At 39.2% G+C, this 27,996-nt stretch overlaps 1 protein-coding gene across 4 annotated transcripts in view; it reads right to left on the reverse strand.

Moving 5' to 3' along the window:
* LOC117536481 (collagen alpha-1(XIV) chain-like) overlaps positions 1-27,996 on the reverse strand; it is a 220,089-nt gene that overhangs the window by 138,535 nt on the left and 53,558 nt on the right. For all 4 annotated transcript variants that reach the window (XM_034201380.1, XM_034201379.1, XM_034201378.1 and 1 more), the window contains 2 exons: positions 2,313-2,471; positions 459-578 (listed from right to left, as the gene is read on the reverse strand). In XM_034201380.1, the coding sequence (XP_034057271.1) occupies positions 459-578; positions 2,313-2,471 (279 nt within the window). The remainder of the gene's footprint in view (positions 1-458; positions 579-2,312; positions 2,472-27,996) is intronic.

Consider the following 27,996-nt stretch of genomic DNA (forward strand, 5'->3'; position numbering starts at 1 on the left):
CAAAGCATTTTTCACATGATTCAATGGGATACATAAACATTCTAAACTATAAATTACCATAATTTATTTACATTCAACTTAACTTTGTTCATTTTGTATTTCTAACAGGGATACTGCACATTTACTGTTGATTATATGATGATAGTTTTAAAGAAAACATGGACATTAAACCAAAAACACGCCATATGTTAATAATACATTTATTTTCATACTTCTTGAATATGAATGACGCTGCTGTAATGATGTGTGTGTTCACCATGACTAAACTACATTGACCTTCTGACTCTGCTCTAATCAGACCGGTCACAGGTCAAACACTTCAAAGATTAAATGAACTGCACTGAAGTGATTTAAATAAAGCTGAATTATAGGATTGGCTTTAGTCCAAGTCAACCTCTTAAGTGTTATCTGTAAACTATGAAGACCTTTATCAGGTTGTGGCTGTCAGCATACTGTACCTGTCAGTGTGTTCCCTCCTTTATATGGCAGGTTCTTCACAGCATCGATCACAGAAGCTTTGGTGGTGTGAGTGTTAAGGTGCCACTCGATCCTGGGGTCTCCACTGTACTGAGCCAGGCCTACACACACACACACACACACACACACACACACACACACACACACACACACACACACACACACACACACACACACACACACACACACACACACACACACACACACACACACACACACACACACACACACACACACACACACACACACACACACACACACACACACACACACACACAGACACACACACACACACACACACACACACACACACACACACACACACACACACACACACACACACACACACACACACACACACACACACACACACACACACACACACACACACACACACACACACACACACACACAATGTTGATGTGAATGGTCACATGGATAAGACAATTACTCAAACACAGACTCAACATATCCACAAAAACATATTATGATTGGATAAATCGATTGTGAGTTATGAGCATTTCTTTCTAAATCCCGCCTTTTGCATATAAGTTTTGATCAAAAGCGACCATGCTTTTTGATTGATCTTGCTCATTGCTAAGAATAATGTCCATGAATCTCTCCTGATGCAGTATGCCATATTTGGTTTCGATAGAGTCAGAATTGCATTACGATTTAAGTAATTTCACTGTTTTTCACATTATGCTAATTAGCAAACATTCTAGGTAGGTTGACCTTAGTAATGATCCAATTGTATTCACCTGAATATACGCTCAATGTCAAGTCAATCAGACTTACAGTAGGGGAAAAGGTATGTGGTTTTTTAAAACTTGTTTTCAATATGGGGCGCTAAAAGAGCATAGCCGCTAAGTACTTTTCCGTACTTAGTGCCGGCACTTAGTACCCCCATGGAACAAAGTACAGATTGCGTTCACACCGGAATAAGTTCCCTGAGGGAAGATTACGCAAATGAGCCGCTGACGTCACTTCGTCGTCTTCTGTTTTGGGTTTACTGGCAGGCCGCAAACCACTTCACGGTGTATACTGCCACCCGAAGTCCCCGGCCGGAAGTCCCCGGAGTTGGGGACTGGCTTCAGTAGAAGCTGCTGGGACTCCCAGCAGCTTCTACTGAAGCCTTCCGAGTAAATCTCCAGAACACCGACACCTCCTCATCACTCCACCGCTCCCATGTTTTCTTTTGTGTTGCCATAAGTTATTCTCTCTCCGTTGGTGCACAGGGCTAATGCTAATGCTAATAATGCTAATGCCAGCAAATACAAAACTTTTCAGAGTTTTACGGGGCGTGGTTTGCAATTCGCCCAGCCAATAGAAATTGGTACTTTTTTCTCCCCAGGAGAGTACCACCTCTCAGCAGGCCCTAAAAATGGGGGTAAAAGTTCCCGGCACTAAGTACTCTTTGTGGTGTGAACGCAAAATAAGGGGTACTAATGGAACTAAATGGGAAAAGTACGGGGAAAAGTACTCCGGTGTGAACGCGCCTCATGCTAGCAAAAATCAAAGCGCTGGTCCCACATTTTTCGCCATTCCTGATGCCCCTACCAATTTTTGTGAGTTTTAAGTGGTGCTAAGCCCCTCAACAAATGTACATGTAAATGGACATTTATAATAGTCTGACAAAAACAGGACCCGATGATGCTTGGACATCATTTGGTCCTAGAACTTTCGTACTTGGGCCCTAATAAAATGTGATACAAATAATTTTAGACAATAGACTTGTTCAGGCTAAAAATAATTCCCTTTAAATGAAAAAGAAAGCTATAAGTATAGTTGTTTATATAAAATAGTTGAAGCCCAAAAAATGTAAATCTCCTCACCGATCCTGGTCCTGTCAAACTCCACCGAGAAGGCCTTGACCAGGTTTTCCAGGAAAGTCCTGACCAGCCTGAAGTTGATGCGGCCGATACTCCAGGAGCCGTCCACCAGAATAACAATGTCGGCTATGGCTGGAGTCTTACACATAAACTCCTCTTCAGCTAAAGAGAAACAGACAGAAACACACATTTAACTCAAAAAAATGGTCTCGTTCATCATTGGGAATGATGTAAGTAATTATGATGGGTTTCCTGGTGGGGACAGTTTTGGTATTTGCAGGAACATATTGTTTAATTATTCTAAAAAATGAAAAAAGGATGTCAAACACGTGCACAGCGATTCACACAAGATGAATCTGCAGTGGTAAAAGTAGGACAACTTGATGTGTAGCTTCTGTCCCGGAGTTGTTTCATTAATTCCGATTCAGTCCAACTCAGTATAATTAAACCCCGGAGGAGAGAGGTACTTAGTTTTAGCAGATGAAAAATAACAGCCCACTCAGTTGTTTGTCTCTACAGTTTACTGGGTGATAAAACAGAGCAGGCTTTAATGAGGCAACAGCACTTCTTTCACTTATAAAAGCCGGTCCGGCCCACAGTGAGCCAAAGGGCAACCAAATTAGGAAACACATTTCTATCAGCCAATTATCTTTCTCACAGAGCTTAGGACACCCCTGTGACTTTGGGTGGAAAACAACGGAATAGTTTAGGGTGCTGAAATGTATTCCCAGTAGACCCAATAATCGGAATTAATTGACTACTGCTGAAATGCACACAAGCGAGAAAGAGGACTATGCTGCAAAAGTGCACAAAATAATATTAAGTTAAATAAAACTTTAGAAAGTATATGCAATTACATAATGTTATGAACTCAATTCATAATTGACATAACAACTCAAGTGATGGCTGCTTTGTGACATTGTCATCTCTGTGATTAACATTCCAGTCAAAACCCCTTCTTTTGCATCAGTCAATTACAAATAAAGTGCCATAAAAGTTATGCTTGCTGTTCATATGATTTAACGCTTGTTAACCAGAGAAAATAACAATACTTAAATATATTTGTCTAGGTTCATTCACTAGTGATATGGTGGAACACCTGGTAAGATGCCTTGTTTTTTAAGATATATGGTTTTTTTTCAAAACACAATGCCATTATGTGGTGTGTCAAACCATTTGGTTAGTAGGATGCGCCCACACAGTTCTCTCCACATTGCAGGTAAGTGAGGCAGATATTTTAGTATAACTTACTTTATTTTATTTTAATAGTGGGTAGTGTTGGAGTAGAGGTAATATTTAATCTTTTCAGTAGTCCCTTGGGTATTGTGAAGCCCGACCAAGCAAGGAGGCAGAGAGTTCAAATATAACCCGGTGTGGGCATTTAGGAAATCATGGGCACATGATTCACAGCCTCAATATGACTGTTACCTGTGCACATAGTCACCAGCAACAAGGACCTCACCCACACTACCTGTCCACTGACAGGGAAAACAGAGCCTAAATACACACACACTAATCAGGCCAATAAGACACAGGTGGGGGGGAGGAGACAACATAGGGCACCAGGTGAACACAATCACCAGCCAAAGACAAAACGGGAGGGGGAACACTTTCAAACTAAACCACATGTGCAATATTACAAGGCCCGAAGCTTCAGAATACTTAGTTCATACCTGTTACCTTCGTCACAGGTATGAACTAAGTATTCTGAAGCTACATATAAAAATGATTCACAAAGCCAAACTGCTTTTCTTCTCAGCATTACATTTGCACCAATTTTACATCATTTTCTTGTCATTGTTTTTGCCATTCTTGACCAGTCGGTGGCAAAGAATTCAGAAAAAAATAATGAGTGACAGAGAGCGGTAGTGGTTGAGCAAACTACAGTGTGAATGACAAGAGGGCGATACCAACAAAGCAGTAAATCAGAGCAATAACACTTGTTTCATTACAGGTACGTTTGGGTTCACCAAAACCGTTTGGCAAAGTGTCCGAAATAAAATGAATGCAGCCGAAGCACAATATCCAACTTTTGTATGCCCCTTTGCTGATGCCCAGAAACTGCCAGATTTTTCTACTTTAGTGTTTTTGTGCCATTGTTGATCAAAAGTAACCACTTCCTATCTGCTCTTAAGCATTAAATATAACATTACAGCATTACAATCCAACACACAATGAGTGTGAATGCATTGAGAGATACTCTGATGTGAATATTTAAAAGAAAATGAATGGAGGCGTTACTATGTGAGAGCCATGAATGCCCAGCAACCCTTCCTGAATAAATGAATTTCACACTGGATTAAGCAAACAATGCTTTGACTAGACATAAAACACAAGCTCAGCCGCTGAACTTCACTATGTTTTAACTTCTGTGTAAAGTTGACAGATACTTGGCCTGGTGCTACCAGGGTTTGCGCATGTGAGAACTAAACTGTATGTATATCTATACCCTCTGGCACACCATTTTATTTATCCTCCAGATGTATAAGATAATTTTTCATTCAGGTTGCAGCATGTTTTTAAATATTAGTAGGTGGAGAATGAGTGTGTAAGGAGGGATAGCAAGGGCATTCTTCAGCAGTCATTTCATTCACCGTTGACAGGAACTAAGAAGTGTATCACTCCTTACAAGTCTCTACAGTGTCGGAATTTAAACCTCCTTCTCGGTCTACCAGAGGAGTCTCAGTGCCGCACTCCAACACGACTTCAGTGGGCAGATAAAAGAAGCGACATATAACACTTGCAATTACTTCACTTCTCTGAAAAGAATGAGCCTTGAGCTTGGTGTTGATTATCGGTTGGTTGTGCACTGAGCGGTATGGAAATGTATGTTAATTGTAAGGTTGTCAGTGCAATTCACAGACAGCCAAGTAACCTTTTAATTTAAAATGTTGATATATAAGCTTGCTCCTGTGCATGTATCAATACATGTCAGTGGTAAAGTCCCTAAATAAGTTTTCTGGCTTTACCACTGAGATATATTCATGTTTCCAACTACAAAAGCAAACATGACCTATACTTCACAGTGAAGAAGATTGCAGCAATGTAAAGCAATAAATGTGTCAGTTTTGCAGACAGCTGGTTGAAGAGTCTTGATTTGGTAAGATTGTTGGCTCAACTGAGTTGTAATTTACTTGATGCAACTGTAGAGAACAGAAGCTATTGGTGGAAGCACATCACATTCACATTTGTACCTTTGCTTGTTGCGATGCAGAATGATTAAAAAGCGATAATATATTAGTACTATAATGCAACTTTGTTATAAAGTTTTGTTAATAGTTCTTCAAATGTATTCAAAATTGTATTTAAAACCAATGTGGACTAGTCCAACATTCAAATTGAAGGAAGCACAATATTTGTTAAATACTAAATATTAGATAAGATTAAAAATACCTTTTTGATCCCAAATTGAAAAGGTTGTTACAATGGCACATTAACAAGGCATTGTAAATGAATAAAAAATATAATAAAATAAATTGTACATTTTAAAAGGTCTTCTATCATACTATTTGTAGGCATATATTATAGGTCTCAGGTATATACAAATATATTTAAAAAATGTCTATGAAATGTTTTGCTCAAAATACCAAACAGATCACCCATTCTAGCCGTGCCTCATACCCTCTATTTCAGGCCTGTTGGAGAAGTGCTGATTCTGGGTCCGTAGCTTTAAAAAAAATAGAAATTGGAAAATAATTGAAAACAAAGAGGGGGCGGAGCTTATGCAGGATAATTCTACCCAGATACTCAGCTAAACGTTGCCGTGATTAAACGCCATATCATGTTCAAAACAACATCAAGGATTATTTCTGAAACAGTATGGAGCTCAAATGCTTTTTCTCTTGTGGGTTTACTACAAGGTGAGTTCCTTTTTATATCCTGCTTTTTTACCATTTATATATACAGTCTATGTTTTTTACACATACTCTCTCCAGTACAGCGTTAGCTCTGAGTGTTAGCGATGCTTGCCAATGTAAACAAAGACCATATTACTTCCAAAACACATTGCGCATTGTTTCTGATACAGCAACGTTTCTGATAGGGCCGTGGATGTAAAGCCTGCCATATTTCCAATATTACGTCATATCGGCAGCAAATCTGAATCAGCTCTGTTGTACCCCCGTTTTTAGAGATGTGGGTGCGGAGGAAAAGAGAGAGGGTTTTGTTTTCTGACACTTTGAGTCTCCTGACACACCGGGGACACATATTTATGTATAAAATACATCAACAAGTGCTTTTTGCATGATAGGTCCCCTTTAACAATAGATATATACTAGGGCTGTCAAGTTAACGCGTTAATAACTAATTATTTTAACGCATGTGCATTTTTTGTCCTCGGCCGCCCCGTAGTTTCAGAGCGCATCGAGTTTAAAATACCATATACAATCCAAGCACACTGCTGATGCCGACAGCCCCGCTCCTGTCGCCCGCTTTCAGCAGACCACACTTGAAAGTGTGCAGGGGAGACGCCTGGACATGTCTACGAGCAGCACACTTTCAACAAAGATCGCTAAATGGGTGGCTACAGCTTGCAGGCCAATTAAAATTGTGGAGGACGAGGGGCTGCGTGATATAATTCGGGTCGCATCCAACGACTGCACTTATGAATTGCCTTCCAGAGCCACCACTGTGTCGAAAATACACAACCTGTATGAAGTCCAAAAAGCGAAAGTGGAGGATTTAAGAAAGACTTCCACAGTTGCGCTCACCGGAGACTATTGGACTTCACTCAGTAATGACAGTTACCTCGGGGTCACAGCGCATTATTTTGACCCACAGTGGGAACTTCCGTCTCATGCTTTGACAGTTATGAAAACAGAGGAGCGGTATTTCACCGACAACTGCGCCGACACACACACACACACATTGTATTGTATGAGAGAGGTTCCAGGTTGAATTGAGGCGAATATTTGTAATGTTCAGAGGTTGTTGTGTTTAATATTCATGAGAATATTTGTCATTGATCAAATGATAATAAACATTTGCATAAAGCATATTTGTCCACTCATATGTTGATAAGAGTATTCAAAACTTGAAAAATATCCCTTTAAGGTACATTTAGAACAGATCAAAAATATGCGATTAATTGCGATTAACTATTTGAATCGACTGACAGCCCTAATATATATCAAGAGTATAAATGCATATATGTATAGAATATTTATACTGTTTAAAGAAAACATTTCTAATACACAATATGAAATATAAATAATAAGGTACAAGTCTCATATCTCATACTGATATTCTGAACAATCTGTGCTGTTGTATTTGCTGTAAAGTGTCTCTACTGTAGGCTATTTGTATTATATGTACAGCACTTTGGCTCAACCAAAAATCGTTTATAAATGTGCTATATAAATAAAACTTGATTTGATTTGTGTATGTGTGTTCAAAATTCCATTTAGAATTTAGAATTGAGACGCTGCAGAGATATCGCACCTGAAACGAATATTTATTTAGTGAAAACATGGCATCATTTGATTTTTTATATAGCTCAAATATTGCAATCATATTATCATCTAAATTAAATCTCTATTTTTTCAATTTAGTTCCAAAATTGTGCAGCTCTATCGCTGACTAAAGTTGAAGTTGCCTACACACCTGATTTTAGAAAATAAAATACCTATAGAAATATGGCAACACTCAAATAATTCAATAAGTGTCCTTAACCAGTTTAGCCCTGAGCCTGTTTTTCAGGTCTCAGGCTCAAAATGACATTCCCAGAACAAATGACCATATCTTCCCTTCTAAAAAGGATAAATTAATAATCTTTTTTCTCAAAGTAATGATAAACCTGTGAGTTGTATGTAGAAAAGTCAGAATCAATATAGATGTTTTTTATTTTAAAGTAAATTCAGATTGAACATAGTAAAAAAACTGTAAATTATAGTGTCCGTCCAAAAATTATTTTTTACTTATAGTGAAAACTAACCTTGGATGATGGGTTAGTAGACGAAAAGCTTTAGGAATCCAAAGTACAACATATAATACAGTAAGTACCCTGTATCAAGATTGATGCAAAACAAGTGACATTTGACCTTTTTAGAGAGGTTTAGCAAAAAAAACTCCACCTCTGAGGTGTGATTCACACTGTGAAGACCACTGAGACAAATGTAACATTTGTGATATTGGGCTATATAAATATTGATTGATTGATTGATTTGGGTGGAAATGGGGGTTTTACCGTTTCTCTGGAACCCATTGGTCGATTTTGGTGATTGACATCTCTTTCTGACCGTTAGAGCCAATAGAATCGAAGGGGAATCTCCCCACTCTCACACAGTCTAAAACAAAAAGGTGTGGGCTTCCCGCACACAGTTTTGCACCAGAGTGAAGCTGTCTCTAGGTCTGACTTCTAGAAACGGAAACGCAGGTTTATTGCTTATCAGAAATCATTCAAAGGGACACAGACACATTGGATTAACCTATGGATTAACTTCATCAGCGTTTTTATCGTTTTAATACCATTGAAGACCACTTTTGACCAGACTACGACACAGGTGAGTCATATTAGCGTTTTTAGCTACCTAGCGCCACATGTTTTAATGTCTGTTCTTGTTATTATCTCCGCGAGTTCGTATAATTGAGTGATAATGTCTGCACCCATCGATTCTGTGACATCTCACAATGTGAAACGATGGGTTGGATGTGCAGCAAAGATAAATAATAAGGTTTTGTGAGTGATTTTCAGTGCAGTCATCTGTTAGCATTTTTCGCCGTTGCTAATTCAGAGGCTCAGCGTTAGCATTGTGGGGGTTTTTTTGAGAAAAAAAATTAAAATGATCAGTTAGATGAGTTTCTTTCCGTTACATGGATATAAAACATTCATAGTTTATTAAATGAACATGCCCTCAGACACTGTTTCCTGCAAGATGTTGCGGGAGGGCCCTGGTACCGGGGTCTGTCGGGCTTAACAGGTTAAAAGGTGCTTTACTGTTTTTATGAACTTAATATTTGAAAAAGAAAATGTTACTGAACAAGCTCCTGAACCTTATTGGTGGACTGCTGCATGTTCTGCAAAATGGCTGTAGGTCTTCAAATGATCTTTACACATGTAATGTCACAGAAACTCTGCTTATAACATGGATATGAATCTCTTAATAGTGGATCTGGTGAAAAGAAAAGGTTTATAAAGATTTAAGGAAAGAAAGGAGGGATGTTTCAGAGTCAATACAGGAAGTGAAATTGAAGGGCAAAAAAGTGCTTAAGCGAACTAGGTGAAAGACGACTAGTGAAAGCATGTCTGGGACAATACTTGCACCTGGACAGATGGTGAAAAAAAGAACAGTGAGAGAGATGAGGAAGTGAAAGAAAAGCTGTAACAGATGCATATTAATGGGTGTAACTACACACGTGAGTGTGCTGTGAATACAAATGTTGTATTTCTTTCTGCTTGGTTTACTAAGCTTCGCTTTTGGCATTTGTTTTCTTTTATTGCTTATTTACTGTGAGTGTGCCATCCTGAGTCAATTGCTTTTATATTATCACCAACACTTTTCTGTTGTATTACTTGTTTATGTTGTAATTGCAATGAGTTTCTATTTTAACTGAAGAGCTGCACAAATCAAGGCACAGGATAATAAAAAGAATCAAATATAACGAGCTTTGAGAAGAAAAGCGGATAAAAGACAGAGATAAAAATAGATATAAGTACAATGGGTGTGGCTGAGAAAGAAAACAATGGCATTGCTTCAAGAAATGATCCCCACAGATTCAGTTTATCTATCCTACATGACTTCTGCAAAGGAAGAGATGCATTTGTCCCCTGGGAAAAAAACAAAATAGGGTTGTTAACATAAGCAGAAATAGCAATGGGTAAACAACTTGCAAAGCAAAGAGAGTGACCTAAAAAAAAGAATAGACCAGCAGAAAACCCAAAGACGACATCATATTGCCATACTGATTTATGGGAAGTGCTGTGTAAGATTCCAAAGCAATACTCATCAGCAATAACACAAAAGAAAGGTGTAATGTGTAGGGGAAAGGGCCAAGATGGGAGTAAAGAGGAAACAGAGAAGAGGTTACCAGACGACAGTGCAAAAAGACAAACCCACTTTGTTAAAGCATCTCACACTACCTGCAAATCTCTTAATATGCCTCCCTTAAAACAATAAACCAAAGTCGCTGTTGGTCCGATCACACCGGCTGACCATGCTATCAGACCATAGGGGTGAAGTTGTGGGGCATATGGGCACTACCCTACTGCCTACTTTCTTCAAGCTATCTTGCTCCAACCATTCACATCTTTCAATTCTGCTTCTTTTTTTATCTTAACCACACACCTTGAATGATAACGGTTGACAAATCAGGCGCAAGGCCTATAGTGGGGGAATCAATGACCACTTCCAATAATACCCCCGCTTCCTACACCCCTGATTCCTGCACCCTTACTTCAGCCCCACCTAGGTTCAAACTCTGCATTCTTTTACTTTTCATCTACAACACCTGTAATGTTTGTTGACTACAGTTGGGGCCCTAATGCGTTGACGACATTTAAAAGACTAAAAAGCTCCTCTATGGAAGTTCCTGCTACAGTCGGACTCTCCAAGATCATATTTTGCCCTGATGACACACACAGACTCACAAGGTAAGATGACTTGGGCTAAATTCCTCATGGCCCTTGTTTGTGTTTATAATTTAAACATCTTGAAATTCACTTTTTTTAAATCAAGAATTTCAATATGTATTTTGTATTTTAGAGTTTAGTATGTGGATGGTGATGACACATCACTTACAATAATTTGGCAAATGTTGTGTGAAAGTATAGGCTAAAGTGACATTCAGATACAATGCAGCAAATGGTTGAGTTAAAAACTGGTTTTGGGTAACTACAGTTTTAGAAAATGCTTTGTTAACCCGTCTTTGGCTGCAGAAGGCTGTGTTGTTTCTTGTGATAAGAAACGTTCCTGATATGATCTAAAATGTCCTGATCTGAGCCTGTGAGGATCACTGTTCAAGTGTTCATGAGATGTCAAGGAGTCAAGAGTCTCAGCCATGACTAATGTAAGCAACATCACAACACTTTACCTGTCTGTCATGCCCAGAGTTGTAATATTATTACTTTTGTCGGTAACGGAGTAGTGTAACGCGTTACTTTTATAATTCAGTAACCACACTACAGTTACTAACATTGCCCCGACACGCGTTACTTCGTTACTTTTATAAAATAATCACACTCACTGACAGACTAGAGGGGTTTCCGCCGCAGGTTTATATACATGTAGGCCTATGTAATCTGCGCGACTTGCGAGACCACATCTCCACGTGCAGTGCTGCATAAACATGGATGAGTCTTTTCATCTGTAAACTCCCTCAACGGGGCCGCTCGCTCTCTTTTGTTGATCGCCCTCTCACGGGTGAACAGTTCAATGTCCCGCTTCATTGTAGGAATTCTGCCTCTACCACTTTAGTTTGACCATCTCTGTTACTAAGTTATGGAATACTAAATACATAAGTAATTAGATATCTTACCGTTACTGCGCTCATAAAGAATGATAAGAATAATGCGTCTTGAACTGGTTTCATTAATTAGTGTCTTGACGTTTCACAGACTGTTAGCTTGTTGTGTGGCTGGTAGCCTATTTTAGAGAAAGACTTGTGTTATGTCTTCCTTAATGCAATAGTAATTGGGGGTGCAAGTGGAGTCTCGCAGAGGCAAAACTGTGGCGCGCTTACACTGTAGGTGCGCCGCAGTCTGCGTGATCTGCCTGCAGGGAGGGGCGGGCCGGCCCTGCGAGTAAAGTAACGAGTTACTTTATGTAGAGAGTAACGAAGTAGTGTAATATATTACTTTTTTTTTTAAAAGTAATATGTAATATATTACTTTTTTTTTAGTAATGATCCCATCTCTGGTCATGCCCCTAATTGCTAATTAGGTACAAATAGTCCTCTGGGGCGACAAGTCTCAAAACAGTAGGGTGGAAATGTGGAGTTAGGAACGCAAGGAAGGAAGAGTAAGAGAGAGAGAAAGGGAGGGAGGGAGAGAATGGAAACTTCCAAAGGTAAGGTTTGTTGGCAGATTATTCAACCACATAGCTATTAGCAAAAAGGCCCCTCAGGCAAAGTATTTATCCACAGGTCGAAAATTCAGAGTGGGAGCAGGTCTGAGGCACCTCCACAGACAGCACGGGTCAAGACTATGAACCTGGATGTGACCCTAGTGTACAGGGTGTAGTCATTTATGTGGACTGACATTCTGATACATATTCATGACTTGGAGCAAGAGGCCCACAGGTAAGAACAGGCTGTGCTCATCCCAGAATCCCAGAGACTAAAGCTGGAGTAGGCAAAATATTCATTGTGTCATTTGAAAAACAATCCTTTAAAAAACCTTTTGCATATTGTAATTGAAATTGTCTAAGGGAAAACTAAACATCTGGATATTTTCTTGGCTCTGATTCGGCTCAGGCTCTAGAAGGTCTAGTGTAAGACTTTGGCAAATCACAGATTATTTAAAGCAAGACTTTTCCTAATTGCTATTCAAAATGTTTTTGATTTGTGCTTTGCATGTTCTCGTCCCCAGGATGAAAGGATGAAAGCCTGAGAAAACGGAGTTACATCCTGCAGGAAAGTTGCCATTCTAGGATTGGCAAGAACTCACGGTGCAAAGCAACCCAAAACATGAATAAAGACGTATTAAAAAGAGGGTCGGAGATTAGCGTTTTGGAGATGTAGGAACAATTCTAAGCCTTCTGTTCAAAGCAGTGGCTAGCCTGTGAGCTAACGTTAGCTTTACAACTTTACATCTTGCTACAGTTGAGCAGTTAGAAGCAGGCATAACTTCTAACAACATTTACTCTCCAACTTCTTTACTTTGCAAAACAAGCAGGCATCAGCATCACAGTTCCCATATGAATGATGATTGAAATTAATTAAGTACTTATACAGGTTTCTGTTTGGAGCATGTATCAAGCCCTAGCTTGTCTGGTGGGAGGCGCTGCGGACAGAGGGAAGGAGGAGTGCTGCAGGAGACAGTCTGTACTCTGCTTTTTTTTTGCATTTTCTTTGACTTTCAAGATTACAAAAATGTTACCTAAAGATGCCAAAAGGTTATTACAGATTTGTTTTGTCTCAACTTTCCTGTATTGCTTATAGTTTCAACTTTGTCACCTGGGCAAAATCTTCAATTGTGTAATTGTTTCTGGAGAAATATGTTCACTTTTAAGTTCTACAAAAAACAGCAATCCATAAATGAGTATTCACTTTCTCTTTTCTGTATCATCACATGCTACCCCATACTTCTGATTGCATGATGCGACACAACCCAATCAACACTGGACATTTCAAAGTCATATTTGTGATGATATGCTCCCTTTTTGCAATATTACTTTCAAACAAATGAAGGTTACAAAGAAAACGGATATCCAATGTCTCTGCTCCTCCAAACGTTAAGCTAACAGCTTGAGGCAACAGGGCAGCAGATGCAACTAGAAGGCAGATACCTCAGTGTCAAAGGTGAGCTACCCACCTTAGGGATGTGTTTGATAGATTTATCTACGCTTGGCTAAGTTAACCACCAGGAGGTAACAAGTTCAGCTGCCTCTTATTCAATCTCTCGACAGCAGCTTGTGAAACCAATGTCCAGCTTATGGATTCCACGTAGTCATCCATGTGGAGGGTTTCAAAGGTAGCGGTAAGCCCAATGTCACTTCTTGCTTAACACCAAAAGATAGAGTTTATCCTTCAAACACATGGCGTAAAGCACGCTAGTAAGCAAGCAATGTTTGGTCTTTAAATGTAACTTGATGAGCTTCTTAAAAAAAATACTAATATTGATGTGGGTTTAGTTGAACGACATTTTCATCGGCATATATTCTAAAGGGTTAGTACTGTAGGTTTAAACAAGGGTGGCACAGATCCGAGAATACTCATGGTAGAAATGTTACATGGAATGAATAGAAATTAAACGGATACAGGTTATTTGCTCAGCATGTATTTCCCATGATATTTGCAGATAAGACATATTTTGCAGTACTTGTAAGCTTGAATATTTACACTGCAAATGTCCTTTAGCAACATAGTATTAACAATTTAAAAGAATGCAACAACTTTTGAATGTATATATTTTTCTTTCATTCATTTGGAATGAGGTTTACAGAAAGGTTCAGAGTTATGGTTAGGGTTATGTATCTGTGTCTCTTTTTGTCATATAAAGGTTAATATTATTAAGGCGTTTACTTTGAGCAAATTGTGGGTCTTGTAACTGGTGGCAAATCCAAGGCTTTCTACCCTCCGACATAATAAGAAAAAGGACTGCCACTGCCGAGTCCTCAAGCCAATAACAGCAAGCACCTTATTTTTCTCTGAAACATCAAAGAGCAGCAAGCTGGTTAGGATGCAGCTGCAGATTCCTGAGCCGTGGATGAAAATTATAATCTCAAGAGTCTTCTGTCAAACACAAATTCTCAAAGTGTCTGTTTTAGCTCAAACATTTATCACATTGAACATTTTAAGGAAATGTGTCTGAAAACAGACAAAAAACTGAATTCGTAAGTGATACTAACAGTCCCATTACAAGATGTAACTGATAAAAAGACAATACAACATTGACTATTGAGAAGGTTTCACTCTAAAGAAAAGACTGCAGATGTCACAGAGCTTTGAGAAGCATGTTTGTTATTAAAGGGCATCAGTTTTTGGGAAAGTAACCAGGAAAAGTAAGATTTACAAGCACATGGTTCTTCCGGAAATGAGTTAGGATTCTAGCATTTTCCTGATTTGACCGTGTGTTTAGTTAGATGCCTCAAATAAAATCTGTAGTTAACACGAGTTTAAGACATTTTCACGTTTTGATCTACGACATAAAATACGTCAGAAAATAGCCCACTTGTGAAGGCCTAGAACTTCTATGCGTCATTAAAACTGCTGTTCCTAACAAGTGGCTGAATTAGAATACTTTATGTAATCCGAGGAACACGAGTCCTTTTTCATCTTGGTGATGCGATGCCACGTGACGGTGATGTAAAACGTCTATCGAGCGATAGAACTTTTAACAAAGCACTTATATACTAATAAAGGACTGGCTTACCTAAAGCCAGTTGAGTAGCACTTGAAATGTTTGGCTCTATGAAACCTGATGTACTTATATGATTCTGTTTTCTTCAAGGTTGTGTCTTCCTGGTCGAATGTACTTATTGTAAGTCGCTTTGGATAAAAGCGTCAGCTAAATGCAATGTAATGTAATGAAATGTAATGTAAAAATAGCTTAATGTTAGCTTTTGACTCCTTGTGATTGCATTTACGCTTCAAAAATCATACAAATTGTTTGTTTGTTATGTTCAGATTATCCTGCTGAACAAAACCGGCAGGAGTCATAAACTTGTTTTGGCATAAGATCTTATTTCCTGCATTATTACAAAATACAATAGAAAAGTCTACTTTTGTCAAGGGAGCTGTTGCGATACTAACTCTTTGGTTGGCATAACAAAATATTTCTCACTGCACTCTATTGGCATCCACTGAGAAGCCTCGAGGATGGCTCAAAGCTGCAAATTGCACCAATGAAGGTTCTCACGGACTGAGCGTTCCTGCTCAGCTCCCGGGTGTGAGAATGTCTAACAATATAAATGTGAAGCAGGTCGGAGCAGTAACGAAACGCGCTCAGCACAAAGACCATCCCTGCAAAAATACAGGTTACAGGTACAGTAAGGTGGTAAATCCACTGACATATGCAAAATGTGCAGAAACAAAGTGTACAGATCGACACTAGTTCCTTTGTACAGTCAACAGTATCAGGCCACATAAATATATGTATCATACAAATCTCCATAGGATACAAACAAACCCCTTTGTTTTTGTTGAGCCACTAGTGCCTTTGGAAAGGAAGTCTGCAGCTGCTCCAGTGCAACACGCAGACATGATCTGCCTGGATGATCCTCAGTTACACGCTAACAGTCATTACTGATGATTACTCATTTTTGGTCTAGTAGTAAGAAATACATGGCTCTAGAGTGAAGAAGAAGAAGAAGAGGTTTTTCTTCGGTCAGCATCACAGATGACTGTTGAGTCTCTGAGGAATGGTTACATTTCCTTTGAAATTGAATTTATGTTAAGATGGGAGCCATATTAGTACTCCCATTTGTATTCATTAGGATGTAAACATTCCTTTATGTTCAGCTCAGTATGTCTCAAAGGCATTTAGAAAGTTTCAACTGTCTGTGCTTCTGCTCTGCTGCTGTGGCATCTTTACTGCTATTCCCATTTACTGATGCTATTACCATCAAAAGTCTCAGCCAGAGGACTGTACTTGAAGAAGTAGGCTTTCAGGTTTCCGGTTGTTAAATCTGACAGGACAGTAAATCATTCATATGTAAAGCAAGTGAGTGAAGGAGTAAATACACCTTCACTCACTGTAATCTTCAGCATACTTTACTCACCGTACGCATTCAACTCAACATTATATCATTATTCAGTCAAATGTCCCCTTTACTTTCCTGAAAGGCTGGAGAAGAGAGCTATGAAGATCAATGGTCCAGACTTCTTACTTTTCAAAAATAAATGTAATTTACTCAAAATACATTATTATGGTATTTATATTAAAAGGTGCTTTTATCCAACAGCATCCATGAGATTACTAGTTATTTGTTATCTGGCTGTTTGTTAGATCTCAGTGTTGTAGTCAAGTCACCAATTCACGAGTCCAAGTCACTCTTGAGTCACCACTCTTCGAGTCCGAGTCCAAGTCCGAGTCACCCAAGGAGTGTCAGAGTCGAGTCCGAGTCATCATTACCTGTGTTCGAGTCCGAGTCCAAGTCCGAGTCACCCAAGGAGTGTCCGAGTAGAGTCCGAGTCATCATTACCTGTGTTCGAGTCCGAGTCCAAGTCCGAGTCACCCAAGGAGTGTCCGAGTCGAGTCTGAGTCCTCATTACCTGTGTTCGAGTCCAAGTCAAGTCTGAGTCACAAGTCTTCATGTATTAATCTTCGTGGATATATGTGTTGAAATGTAGCTGCTCCTCTACATTGCTTTTATCCTGTCATGTTATACTAATGTGTCTATTGAACTGCTGTGAAGCGAGTTTGGCTACAATTCTTGTAATAGGTGCTATACAAATATAAAGCTTATTACTAATATGAATATTATTATTGTAAATGACCTTTAATATGTCCAACTATATTTAAAATGAGTTAACTTTTAGAGAAGTGATTATATTTGTATGCCAATATTTTCCTATGGTAAGGTTTTCGTTTCGCACTTTTATTTTGATAGTAATAAGATCGGGACTCTTATTTTGAAGGAACTTTTACTGGTTAAATCAGTTTACTGATAAAGATTGAGCCCCAGAAAGCACATGGCTAATTAGCATGCAAAATGGTCATTCTGCATGTTAAGTAGCCATGTGCTTTCGCGTTTATGTATTGATTAGATCACGTTACTCTGATAATAGTGTTCAAGACGGCCTATATGTCTGAACTCGATCCTTAGAGTAATGTGTTACGGAGCCTTCTCTTCAATATTGTTTCCACATAAGGAGTATTTTTGCACTGCTCTTTTCCAATGTGGAAGCAGAATGTGTGAAAGCATACAGCACGATGCGGGGTGTGTCCTAGACATGTTTAGACTGGAACAGTGGGGGCCAGTACGTGAACTCGCCTCACAGGTGCACAAGCCAGGATAGAGGACATCGGACTCCAGAGAAAACTTGCTCGAGTCTGAGTCCAAGTCGGAGCGTCAATGTACAAGTCGAGTCCGAGTCATCGTGGGGCGAAGAATTCAGAGTCCGAGTCCAAGTCAGAGCGTCAGTGTACAAGTCGAGTCCGAGTCATCGTGGGGGAGGGAATTCACGAGTCCGAGTCCAAGTCAGAGCGTCAATGTACAAGTCGAGTCCGAGTCATCGTGGGGGGGAAAATTCACGAGTCCAAGTAATCGTGCGCGAGAATTCACGAGTCCAAGTCTGAGTCGCGTCAATCAGTGCGCGAGTCCGAGTCGATTCCGAGTCGAGTCACGAGTCCCGAAAATCGGCACTCGAGTCCGAGTCCAGGACTCGAGTACTCCATCTCTGGATCTCATTTTTACAGGGAATAGTTGAATACTCAATTATAGTTGGTCAATTTGGTTACTCGGCGCTCTGCTCCTTTTCGATAGAAGACTATAAAGAAAAAGACCAAAAAAAGAAAAGAAGGAGGGTTGGTAAAAGATGATCCCATAATAGTTTTTGCAGTTTAACTAACACATGTTAGAACATTGTTGTCCATTACATGATTAACTTAACAAAGTTCCATATAGAGTATCGAAAACCTAGAAACCACGGTTAAACACACTTTGTAAAGCCATATTAATAACTTCTGACATGAACTACAGACTGTAAACTGTGCATCACACACAGCTGGGTGGTCACAGTGTAATCCGTGTTGCAATGAGACAATTATGCACAAATTGTTTTACAGGAGAAAGCTCTAAATGAATTCATAATGACCCAGGAACTACTCAGTATGACAGGGGAGAAATATTTCTTGTCCCATTAAACATTGAGAACGGTAGTCGAGCAGCAGGGTCACCACCGTGAAGAAGAGCAGTGATTGTGACACCTGCAGAGATGAAAAAGTGACTATTCCTCTTCTTCATCAGTTCAAACACTGCTGGGAAAATGGTCTCTCAGCCAACATATCAATATAATAGCAGGCATTACACACCACGGGAAACTAATCATTTCTTGTAGAACAGTGCATTCTTTACATTTTGTTTCATAAAGCCAACCAAAGAGAATACAGTACTTTCCTATGTCCTGCAGTATGCTTAGAAAAGTGAATCTTGTAATATACGCTTAGCACTTGTAGCAAAGTGCTTTGTACCTCAGAGGAAGAAAAAGAGTTTTCCTCCTGCCTGCAGTTTGCTGGACGGTGCTGACTGATGGCTGAGTGTTGGCAGAAATACCACAGGGATGAGTGTTTAACAACAAAGACGAGAAAAGAAAGAAGACGGCTCTCTTGATCTTTAAAGTCAAGACCTTCCAAACTGTTCAGCTGCAGATCTTTAATCCATGGGACAAAATGAAGAGTGATTGAAAGGCTTTGTTCTTTTGTACTCAAGAAAATGTTTATATTTGTGCAGTACTTCAGACAATAAACCATTACAAATTCCAAGCAAATCAATGAATGGGTTGAATCTTAGACCTCCCACTGAAAATATGTTTTGTTGATTAAAGCTGCTTACACCATTTCTGCAAGCGAAGGGTAAGCACTTTTATATCTAAATGTAAGTTTCTATGTAGCCTTTAAAACACATCTTCAAATGTACTGTATTGCTGCAAACATATTTTTATGTTAAATTCACATTAATGTAGTTATGGCTAAACATTATGTTTCTAGTTACCTGTCCTTACCACACCTTTTTTCTCCTCAGTATATGTGAAATAAATTCATACTGACCAATAAACCTGCATTGACAGATAAAGCCAGTGCTCTTATTACAACTACAATTGTTGCTACGCTATTTTAATACTATTTGTACAATTATTCACATAAACTAAACATCCAGCCTATTTGAATTTCAAAAGCATTTACATAGAGTGCAAAAACTGGTCAAATGTAAAAGTGAACCTTTTGACTATTCCAAAAAAAATTCTGCATTCAATACAGGTTTCACCAAATATTTGAATCCGCCCATGGCATAAAGCTAAATATATCAATTCTTCTGGCTGGAAAGATTTATTTGCAGTGTTTTGTTTCACTTTGAAAACCATTCTCAGCCGAACAAGGTGAGCTAATTGTGACCGTCTGTCTGCAGATTGTGTTCAAAAGAGGGGGGGGGGGGTGTAGCTTTGTCAGAAGGTGATATTAAACATGCCCCACTGTGTGACACGTCGTGCAAGTGACGACACACCTGTCACCATGTTCTGCTGCCAGTTGTTGACATTACTTCCACAGGTACAATGCCACCTCTAGGGATTTTGACATAGAGCTGCGAAGACACACTGACTGTGTGTGTGTGTGTGTGTGTGTGTGTGTGTGTGTGTGTGTGTGTGTGTGTGTGTGTGTGTGTGTGTGTGTGTGTGTGTGTGTGTGTATGAATGTTGGAGAAAGAGGAAGAGAGGGGAGAAATAAACGCCTGAATGTTCTTAAACGAGCGAAAGCTTTCATTGTCATAGGTACAATCTGGTAGTCCTACACACCTGTGAAGTCCAGTTGCTGCTTTTGGCGCAGTTGGTAGTTATCACAACATGTGTCCATCGACAGACAGGCAGGCAGACAGGAATATAAACAGCTGGCAAAAAGATCCTAAAACCTGCTCTTTGGGTGTCCCTGCTACAGTAGGTGTCTTCATTTGTATATCTTTCTACGATGACACAGAAAGACTCACAAGCTGAAAACAAACAACAACAAAAAGGAAATGACATGCCTTGTTTGTTAGTGGAGGGAAAAGACAATGACATTTGTTCTCTTGTTATCAAGAGAACAAATGTGCAAAGGCAATAAAAAACCCATGTGTCATTCAAACAGGAGGGAAACAAAGTATTTGAAAAGGGAGAGAAGAGTAACAAAAGACAGAGAAAAAGCATAGAAATAGTAAAAGACGGGAAAGAAAGAAAGTCAAGAAAAGGCGAGATACAGTTGGATTAGGTTTAAAATATATGAATGGAGAAAAGGAAGGACAGTGAAGACAGGATGAAGCTGGAGTATGATATAGACAAAGATAGAAGATTAACAAGAGCTAACAAGGAAGGGAAGGAAGGGAGAATGAAGGCTGAAAGGAGAGCAAGTGAAATACTGTTAATGAGAGGAAAACAGACGGAATAAAGGAGAGGAAGTGTGAGAGAAAGGTGTTTTTTTTCTCCGTTGGATCCGGATAACAAAGCGACAGCGTGACACCCAGCTCTAAGAACCCTGAGGGAACGACACGCCAACCAGATATTTACAGCACGGAAACAAACAAACAAAGAGGAAAGGAAAAACAATGACAGCAATGACAGATACACTGGGTGGTAATCCCATGATAGAGAAGGGTCGATGGAGAATGACACAGAAAGGGAAAAGGAGATGACACTAAGGTAGTGATATAATGCATGGCTTGTATAGACTAAAAGGATTGGATACACAAAGAGAAACTAAGAACTAGGTTGCACTGGGTTTTAATCACCATTCTAAAATTGACAAGTTAGAAAAAGATAAGCACACATGTTCAGCATGTTAGTAGAATTCCCACTTATTTTTGAAAAGGTTTCCAGACTTTGAATCCAGTAGGATTAAAGAAATGAATGTTGACGTAATGTTTGAATGCCTGTGATGAATACTAGCTTCATATACTCAAAAAGCGTTACTTATGTGAGCTCCTACATGTGGTCCAACCCTCCAGTGCATGAAACCTGTTCAGACCAAGCACAAGAGCGTACATGTTGAACATCTTTACTGAATTCCAATGTGACAAAAGAAAAGAGAAATTGACACCATGATAAAAAGGCGATGATGAAGCTATGTATGATTGGAAGCTTTGTTATTCCATACATGTTTTGTTATTATGAATGTACTTTTTTTGTTTGCATCAATTAATATTGCTTGGATTATTTCAACATGGTTCTGTATTTAGCGTGCCCTCTTAGCTAGAGCTTATAGCTGGTTGATAACACCCTGATCAGACAGCGTGTTTTAGCAAATTGGTGGGGATTTGTACGTCTCGGGTTTTAATAAAAATGGAGTGTTTTGCTTATGAGATGCTGAGCGCCTATTGTTTAATGCTATGCATGGGTGTTTTGCGGAAACACGCTGAAAACAACTCAGTGGGAAAATGCCTAACTTCCTCAATGTGTTTTTGATCGGTTGCTATACAGCACCATGTGAGCATTGTTACTGATGGAAACAGACTATTCTATTTCTAAATTAATTAACCTGTTCAGCCCTGAGCCTGTTTTTCAGGTCTCAGGCTCGAAAATGACATTCCCGGAACAAATGACCATATCTTCCCTTCTAAAAGGGTTACATTCATAATCTTTTTTCTCAAAGTAATGACACACCTGGGAGTTGGATTTAGAAAAGTCAGAATCAATATAGATGTTTTTTATTTTAAAGAAAATTCAGATTGAACATAGTAAAAAAATGTAAATTATACACAATTAACACTTATAGTTTCATGTCTTGTTACATGAGAATAGATCATATTTGTTAAGTGTTATTATGGGTGGATTACTATTCTTGTGGTACTACTGCCTTATTAGGCCCATATTGAGCAGCGCATATTAAGACCCAAACTCATGAACAACAACTTCCTTACTTGCAATACATAAGCTCTAATTAGAGGGTTATTGAGGAAAAACTCTCAACTAATGGCTTATTACTTGTAGAATATGATCATGTAGAATAAGGCATTAATAAGTGTTTTATAATAACTGATAAAGAGCCAATATACTGCTAATATGCATGTTAATTAACAACTAGTTGATGGTTAATGTGTACCTTAATATAAAGTGTTACCAAACATTTTATTAAATAGCATGACAAAAAAACGTTCACAAAATCATTGCACATCGTGCAGTTTATCAAAATACGGACTAGTTCAATATCCAAATTACAGTAAGCGCATCATTTGGTAAAGGCTACATTTTGTGTTGCTGCAGAGAAGTTCTAGTCTGCAAACGTATTCTACAGACTTCATTTAAAAAAAACTTGCCGTTTACAGATCGATAACATTATGATCCTTTTAATTTATTTGTCAATGTAAGAATCCATCCAATAAGGTGAATCTTATCGCATTTGCAATATCAGTCAAAGAATAACATTTATTTAATTTTTGTTCAGATTGTGCAGCCCTACTAGTGCCAAACAATAGCTAAAGATGAGCCAGCTACAAACAATCTTCTTTTGCACACCTGTATGTTCAGCAGTGTGCAAATCCTAACAAACCAAACGTTTTGCTTTTCCCATCAGACAGCCGGAGTATACAAACACAGAGTGTTTCCATGCTGCTGCTTTCATACTGTAACCCTGCCATAATGTTTCTCATTGTTCCCCCCATCTGTCTCCCTCGATCTCATCTTTTCTCAGATCTAAACGAGGTTGTCACTGTGTCAAACAGAAGGTGATGGAGCTCCAGCTGCACTGATACCCCTCCACCCTGCCTGCATTACTGCCTCTCTCGCTTTCTGCTTTCACTAAATCAACATCTCTTCCCCTCTCCGGCCCTCCCAGCACCCTGCCCAGTAGGGATGTGCATCTCCATCACTGAGGCCGATGCGATGCGCATCTCGATACGTTGCCAACGATACGATACATTAACGATACATTTGAAACACCAGGCGATGCGATACGATATGATTCACCCCTGTTGCGATACAGTACGATACGATTTGATTCAACATTATGCGATTTGGGCGATACGATGCGATTCAACACGATGCAAAATAATGATACTTCAATATGGCACGACAGAGGATTTTTGTTTTATTCCTTATATGCAGCAAATCATACATTAACAAAAAAGGGCTTTACATATTTGGTTCTCTCTACTAGTACTGCACATCCCATCATGCTGTTTCTTTTTGACCTTAAACAAAACAAACACTTGGACCTTTCACAAACTGGCCTTTTCACAAGTGTAGTACTGTCCTCTGTCTCCAGAGTACAGTTCAATGTTATAACACCTAACAGTTAAACAATGTAAGGAGGCGTTGCTCATGATTAACAATGTGCAAATAACAGCTACCATAGTGCAAGGCCCATACAGCTGCTGACTGATGTGCTGAACACTCATCCAGAGGCTAACTCACCAGTGAGCAGAAAGCGGTGGGTTCTATATGAACAATAAAGAATACAGATAACCTTTCACAAACAGGTATTTCATAACTGCTTACAGTAAGGAAGACATTTAAATTATTATTGGCCGTCACAGGCTGCTGTAAACTAAACACACTCTCTCTGACAGAACACCTCACTGAGTGATTTAACTCATATGTCTAACTTTCAGGTTTATCTTTTCAGCCGCAGACCCCCCTCTTTATGTGCGTCGCTAAGTTCCTCGTACTACTTGTGTACTTTAAAGCGGCTCGGCATCGTTAACAATTTGCGAGCGATGTCTCAAGTTGTCCGTCTTTCTTGTAAAATCCTAAGTGTTTCCAAACGTTTGATTTGTAGGTATTTTTCTGTGCGCTGTGTTTCTCTTTCTCCTCGACTTCCATGTGTGTTGATATCTGAGACTCTCGGCCTCCGTAGAGCGAAGCAACGATCAAAGATCGTCTCTGTGAGTGCTGACAGGATGAGAGGATATTATATGAATGAATCGTTTTTTTACCGATGCAAAGATGCTACAATCGATGCATCGCGAGTTCAACCCAAACTGTAGCCGATGTGCACTCTTTCGACCGGTGCACTCGCATCTTGAACGTTTATGCCGGTGCACCGATGCGAATCGGTGAATCTTAACATCCCTACTGCCCAGATAATCTACTTGGTCATCATTCATCTTTATTTGTGGCGTGGCAGATTGACATCACATTAAGTTGCTGTTAGTAGATGCTGACGTGTCCCTCTGAGGGTAAATGCCTGCAACAATATTTTAAAAATATTCAGCGTGTAGGACTGCACGATTTGGGGAAATAACCTAATTGCAATTCTTCTGACAAATATTGCGATTCGATTTGCGATATTTGTTTTTAAGCGACCCAACGGAAGTTTATTGTAAAATGCGGCCATATCTCCAGCTAGGAAGGTCGTATCAACGTGTTCCCGTCTCTAGCACCCCCGCAGCCAGAGCTCAGAGTGAAAGAACTAAACTTACTAACTTCCGTTGGGTTGCTTTAAAGTCAAGCTTCAGTTTAAGATTCACCCTGTAATAGAAACACGTGATGGAGCATTACTAACCTGACTCAGATGCTTTGTTTCACCAAACCATCTAAAGCTCCATTGGAAGCTATTTGGAAAAGGGCAGGCACTTTCAAAAATACTTGGCAGGTGATTGGATCAATCTGTCTATCACCTTCTATCATGGGCCACTTCTGATTGGTTAACAATGACTGGTACATGTGGAGCACAGCACTTCTGATTGGTGTGGATGACTGACACACAAGAAGAACAAAAAAATCGCAGGCTTTGCGATTTGATAATTGCATCATTTAAAATCGATTGATCGTCCAGCCCTAGCGTGGCACAACCTGTGTGTATTTTTGAAGGAAGACTAGTTGTAACCATGAAAAACTTCTGCATCGAACCCATCTATCTCCATTTGACAGGTTTGAACAACAGACAAATGTCGGACGCTGACTACAAATCAACAAGCAAAAACCAATCAGATGTGAACTCCATGTGTACAGCCCCATATTGAGTTCACGACAAAAACAAAAACATTAACAAATCCACAGCAACATGCCCAAGTATTGACATATGCAGCAGTGCAAATCCACACATCGACTGTCCGTGTTCAGCTGCCTGTTGTCTGCTGACAAGTTTTTCCAAGCCTGGCTTTCCTTCCACACCGACTGTCACAGTGTGCACACATCCCTGCTACACTGTCAACTGAAATCAACTGTCCAAGTCAAAGAGAACAGAAGGGCAGGATAATAAAAACATTCCAAAACTGAGTATTCCATACTTGTATTCCTCCTAATACCCTAAATTGACTTTTTAAATTAATGTTTCAGGTAGTTATGTTAGGGAACAACAATCTAGCTGATGTGGATACCTAAGATTGTTTCTGACAAAAAGCATAACAAATTTGAAAACTGTAGTGTGTCTATATGTTTTATTTTCTATCAATTGTTATACTTTATTTCAGCACTTAGTTGAACACTCATTCTGATTGGTCAATTTGGACACTCAGTTGTCTGCTCTTTTTAGATAGTAGACCATTGCTAAGGATATCAGATTGTTGCTCTTCTGATCAAGGGACTACGGGCAGTCATATCAATCCACAGAAAGAAGAATACTAAATTAAGCAGAGGCTAAAATAAACATTTTCCTTGACGCAGTTGAGACGATGGTACACAGTGGAATGGACCATATTTTCTTAGCCTAAGCAATATAATAATTGTAAGAGTGAATAAAAGCATGTTTAAATCAATATGTTGTTTCATAATTATTGATTCATTACGTTAATAGCTGTGTAATAAGCCTGATAATTCAGAGTGATTCAATACCTCTTGAATCCATCTGTTGGGGTTCCTTTTGCTAAAGTGATCAGTTCTTATCCCTTACTTGTTTATACCTAAACAAATACCTACAAGTTTGGAACTTGCATGCAGGTTTGGAAAAAGCTTTCATACTTGCACATGTGTATGCAAATGCAGACCAGCCAGTGTGAAAGGGCCCTGATTATAACCACAGGAATGTATAGCGGAGTCATCCTGAACAAACCGAAGATAACTATTGCTCAGCTAACTGCCTGAATAAATACAGGTTAGATAGGTACACATTTATTCCCTAAATATGTGTGAAGAGCCTAAATTAACTGTGACTCAGTTTGTATGCCTCATATTGTTTGATCTTTTCTTTCCAACCCACACCCCCTGGTGAGTGGAACAGGATGTCTAAGCTGGAATTCTACCACTCCTTCCTGCCCTCTGCTGACAGCGTCTATTTACTGTGGCCTGACCAAATGGATCAGGAAATACACCTCAATAAACGGGTCCTGTCAGAAACACACATGTGCTCATAGTGATTGTGTCTTTAATTGAAAGGTTGCAAGTCCGAGCTGTGAAACAGAGACCGAGTCCTTGACCAAGACACTGCAAGTCACGCTGAAGGAAATTTGGATTTAAAAGACTTGTTAAGTTGTTGTGCCGGTTTTTTTAAACAGGTAGCTCAATCTGTTGAGACTTAAAAGTCTCACCAGTTCAAGTCCCAATTGGACCAAGTACAGAGACTCTGAAACCTCTCCATTAAATCATGTTTACTGTATATGTCCTGTTTTTGTATGTGTGTATTTATGTCCTATGTGTGTAATGTAAAGGAAAAAGAGTGACAATAACATATCCCCTCAAGGGACCAACAATAACCTTCTACTTCTTCTAAAAAGACATACCATTTCCTGTGAGTACATGTTTACAACTGACCATACAGTATAACCAAATGATATATAGCCAGACAGATCAAAGTTGAATCTAAACTGGGTTTAAATGCAGCAGGAATAAGGTTAAGTAATGACAGAATGTATTCATGTATTGTACTTAAAGGATGCTTATCCCTGAGGACTATCTAGTCTGTGATGTGTTCCACAAACACTTGACTGTACCACAATGGTTACATCTCAGAACAGTCCCAATGTATGACTCTTTTACCAAATTACATTTATATAACTTTGGTAAAGTGAAACAATCTTCACTGAGATGTATTACGTAGCTGCAGAAAGCTTCAAGTATATGCAAGTTGATTTTCATGGTGCAATAAAATGAACTAAAGTAATGGCTGCTTACATGGAATACAAACTAAAATGAGATGTTCAGAATTCTTAAATGGTAGGCGGTGAGTTCGTCACCTAATAAATCACGAAGGTGATGTAACTCAGAATTAGTGTGTTGCCTTCAGCTAGCCTTCATTTGACATACCTATTAGGTGATTTTCTCCATAACATTAGGGTCAGGAATGTGAGATCACACGCATACTTTCCAGTATCCGAAGATTTAGGATTGAAGCAACAAGACGGTGAAGTAACTCAGACTGACAGCCTTGAGAGAAATACAAACAGTTTCTGAAAATTTAGGCGGATCACTGAACCTTGCCCTAGCATAATTTGGATTCCAATCATATGAGATGGCGTATCAGGAGATAAAG

Source organism: Gymnodraco acuticeps, unplaced genomic scaffold (assembly GCF_902827175.1).
Source record: "Gymnodraco acuticeps unplaced genomic scaffold, fGymAcu1.1, whole genome shotgun sequence".
NCBI lineage: Eukaryota > Metazoa > Chordata > Actinopteri > Perciformes > Bathydraconidae > Gymnodraco > Gymnodraco acuticeps.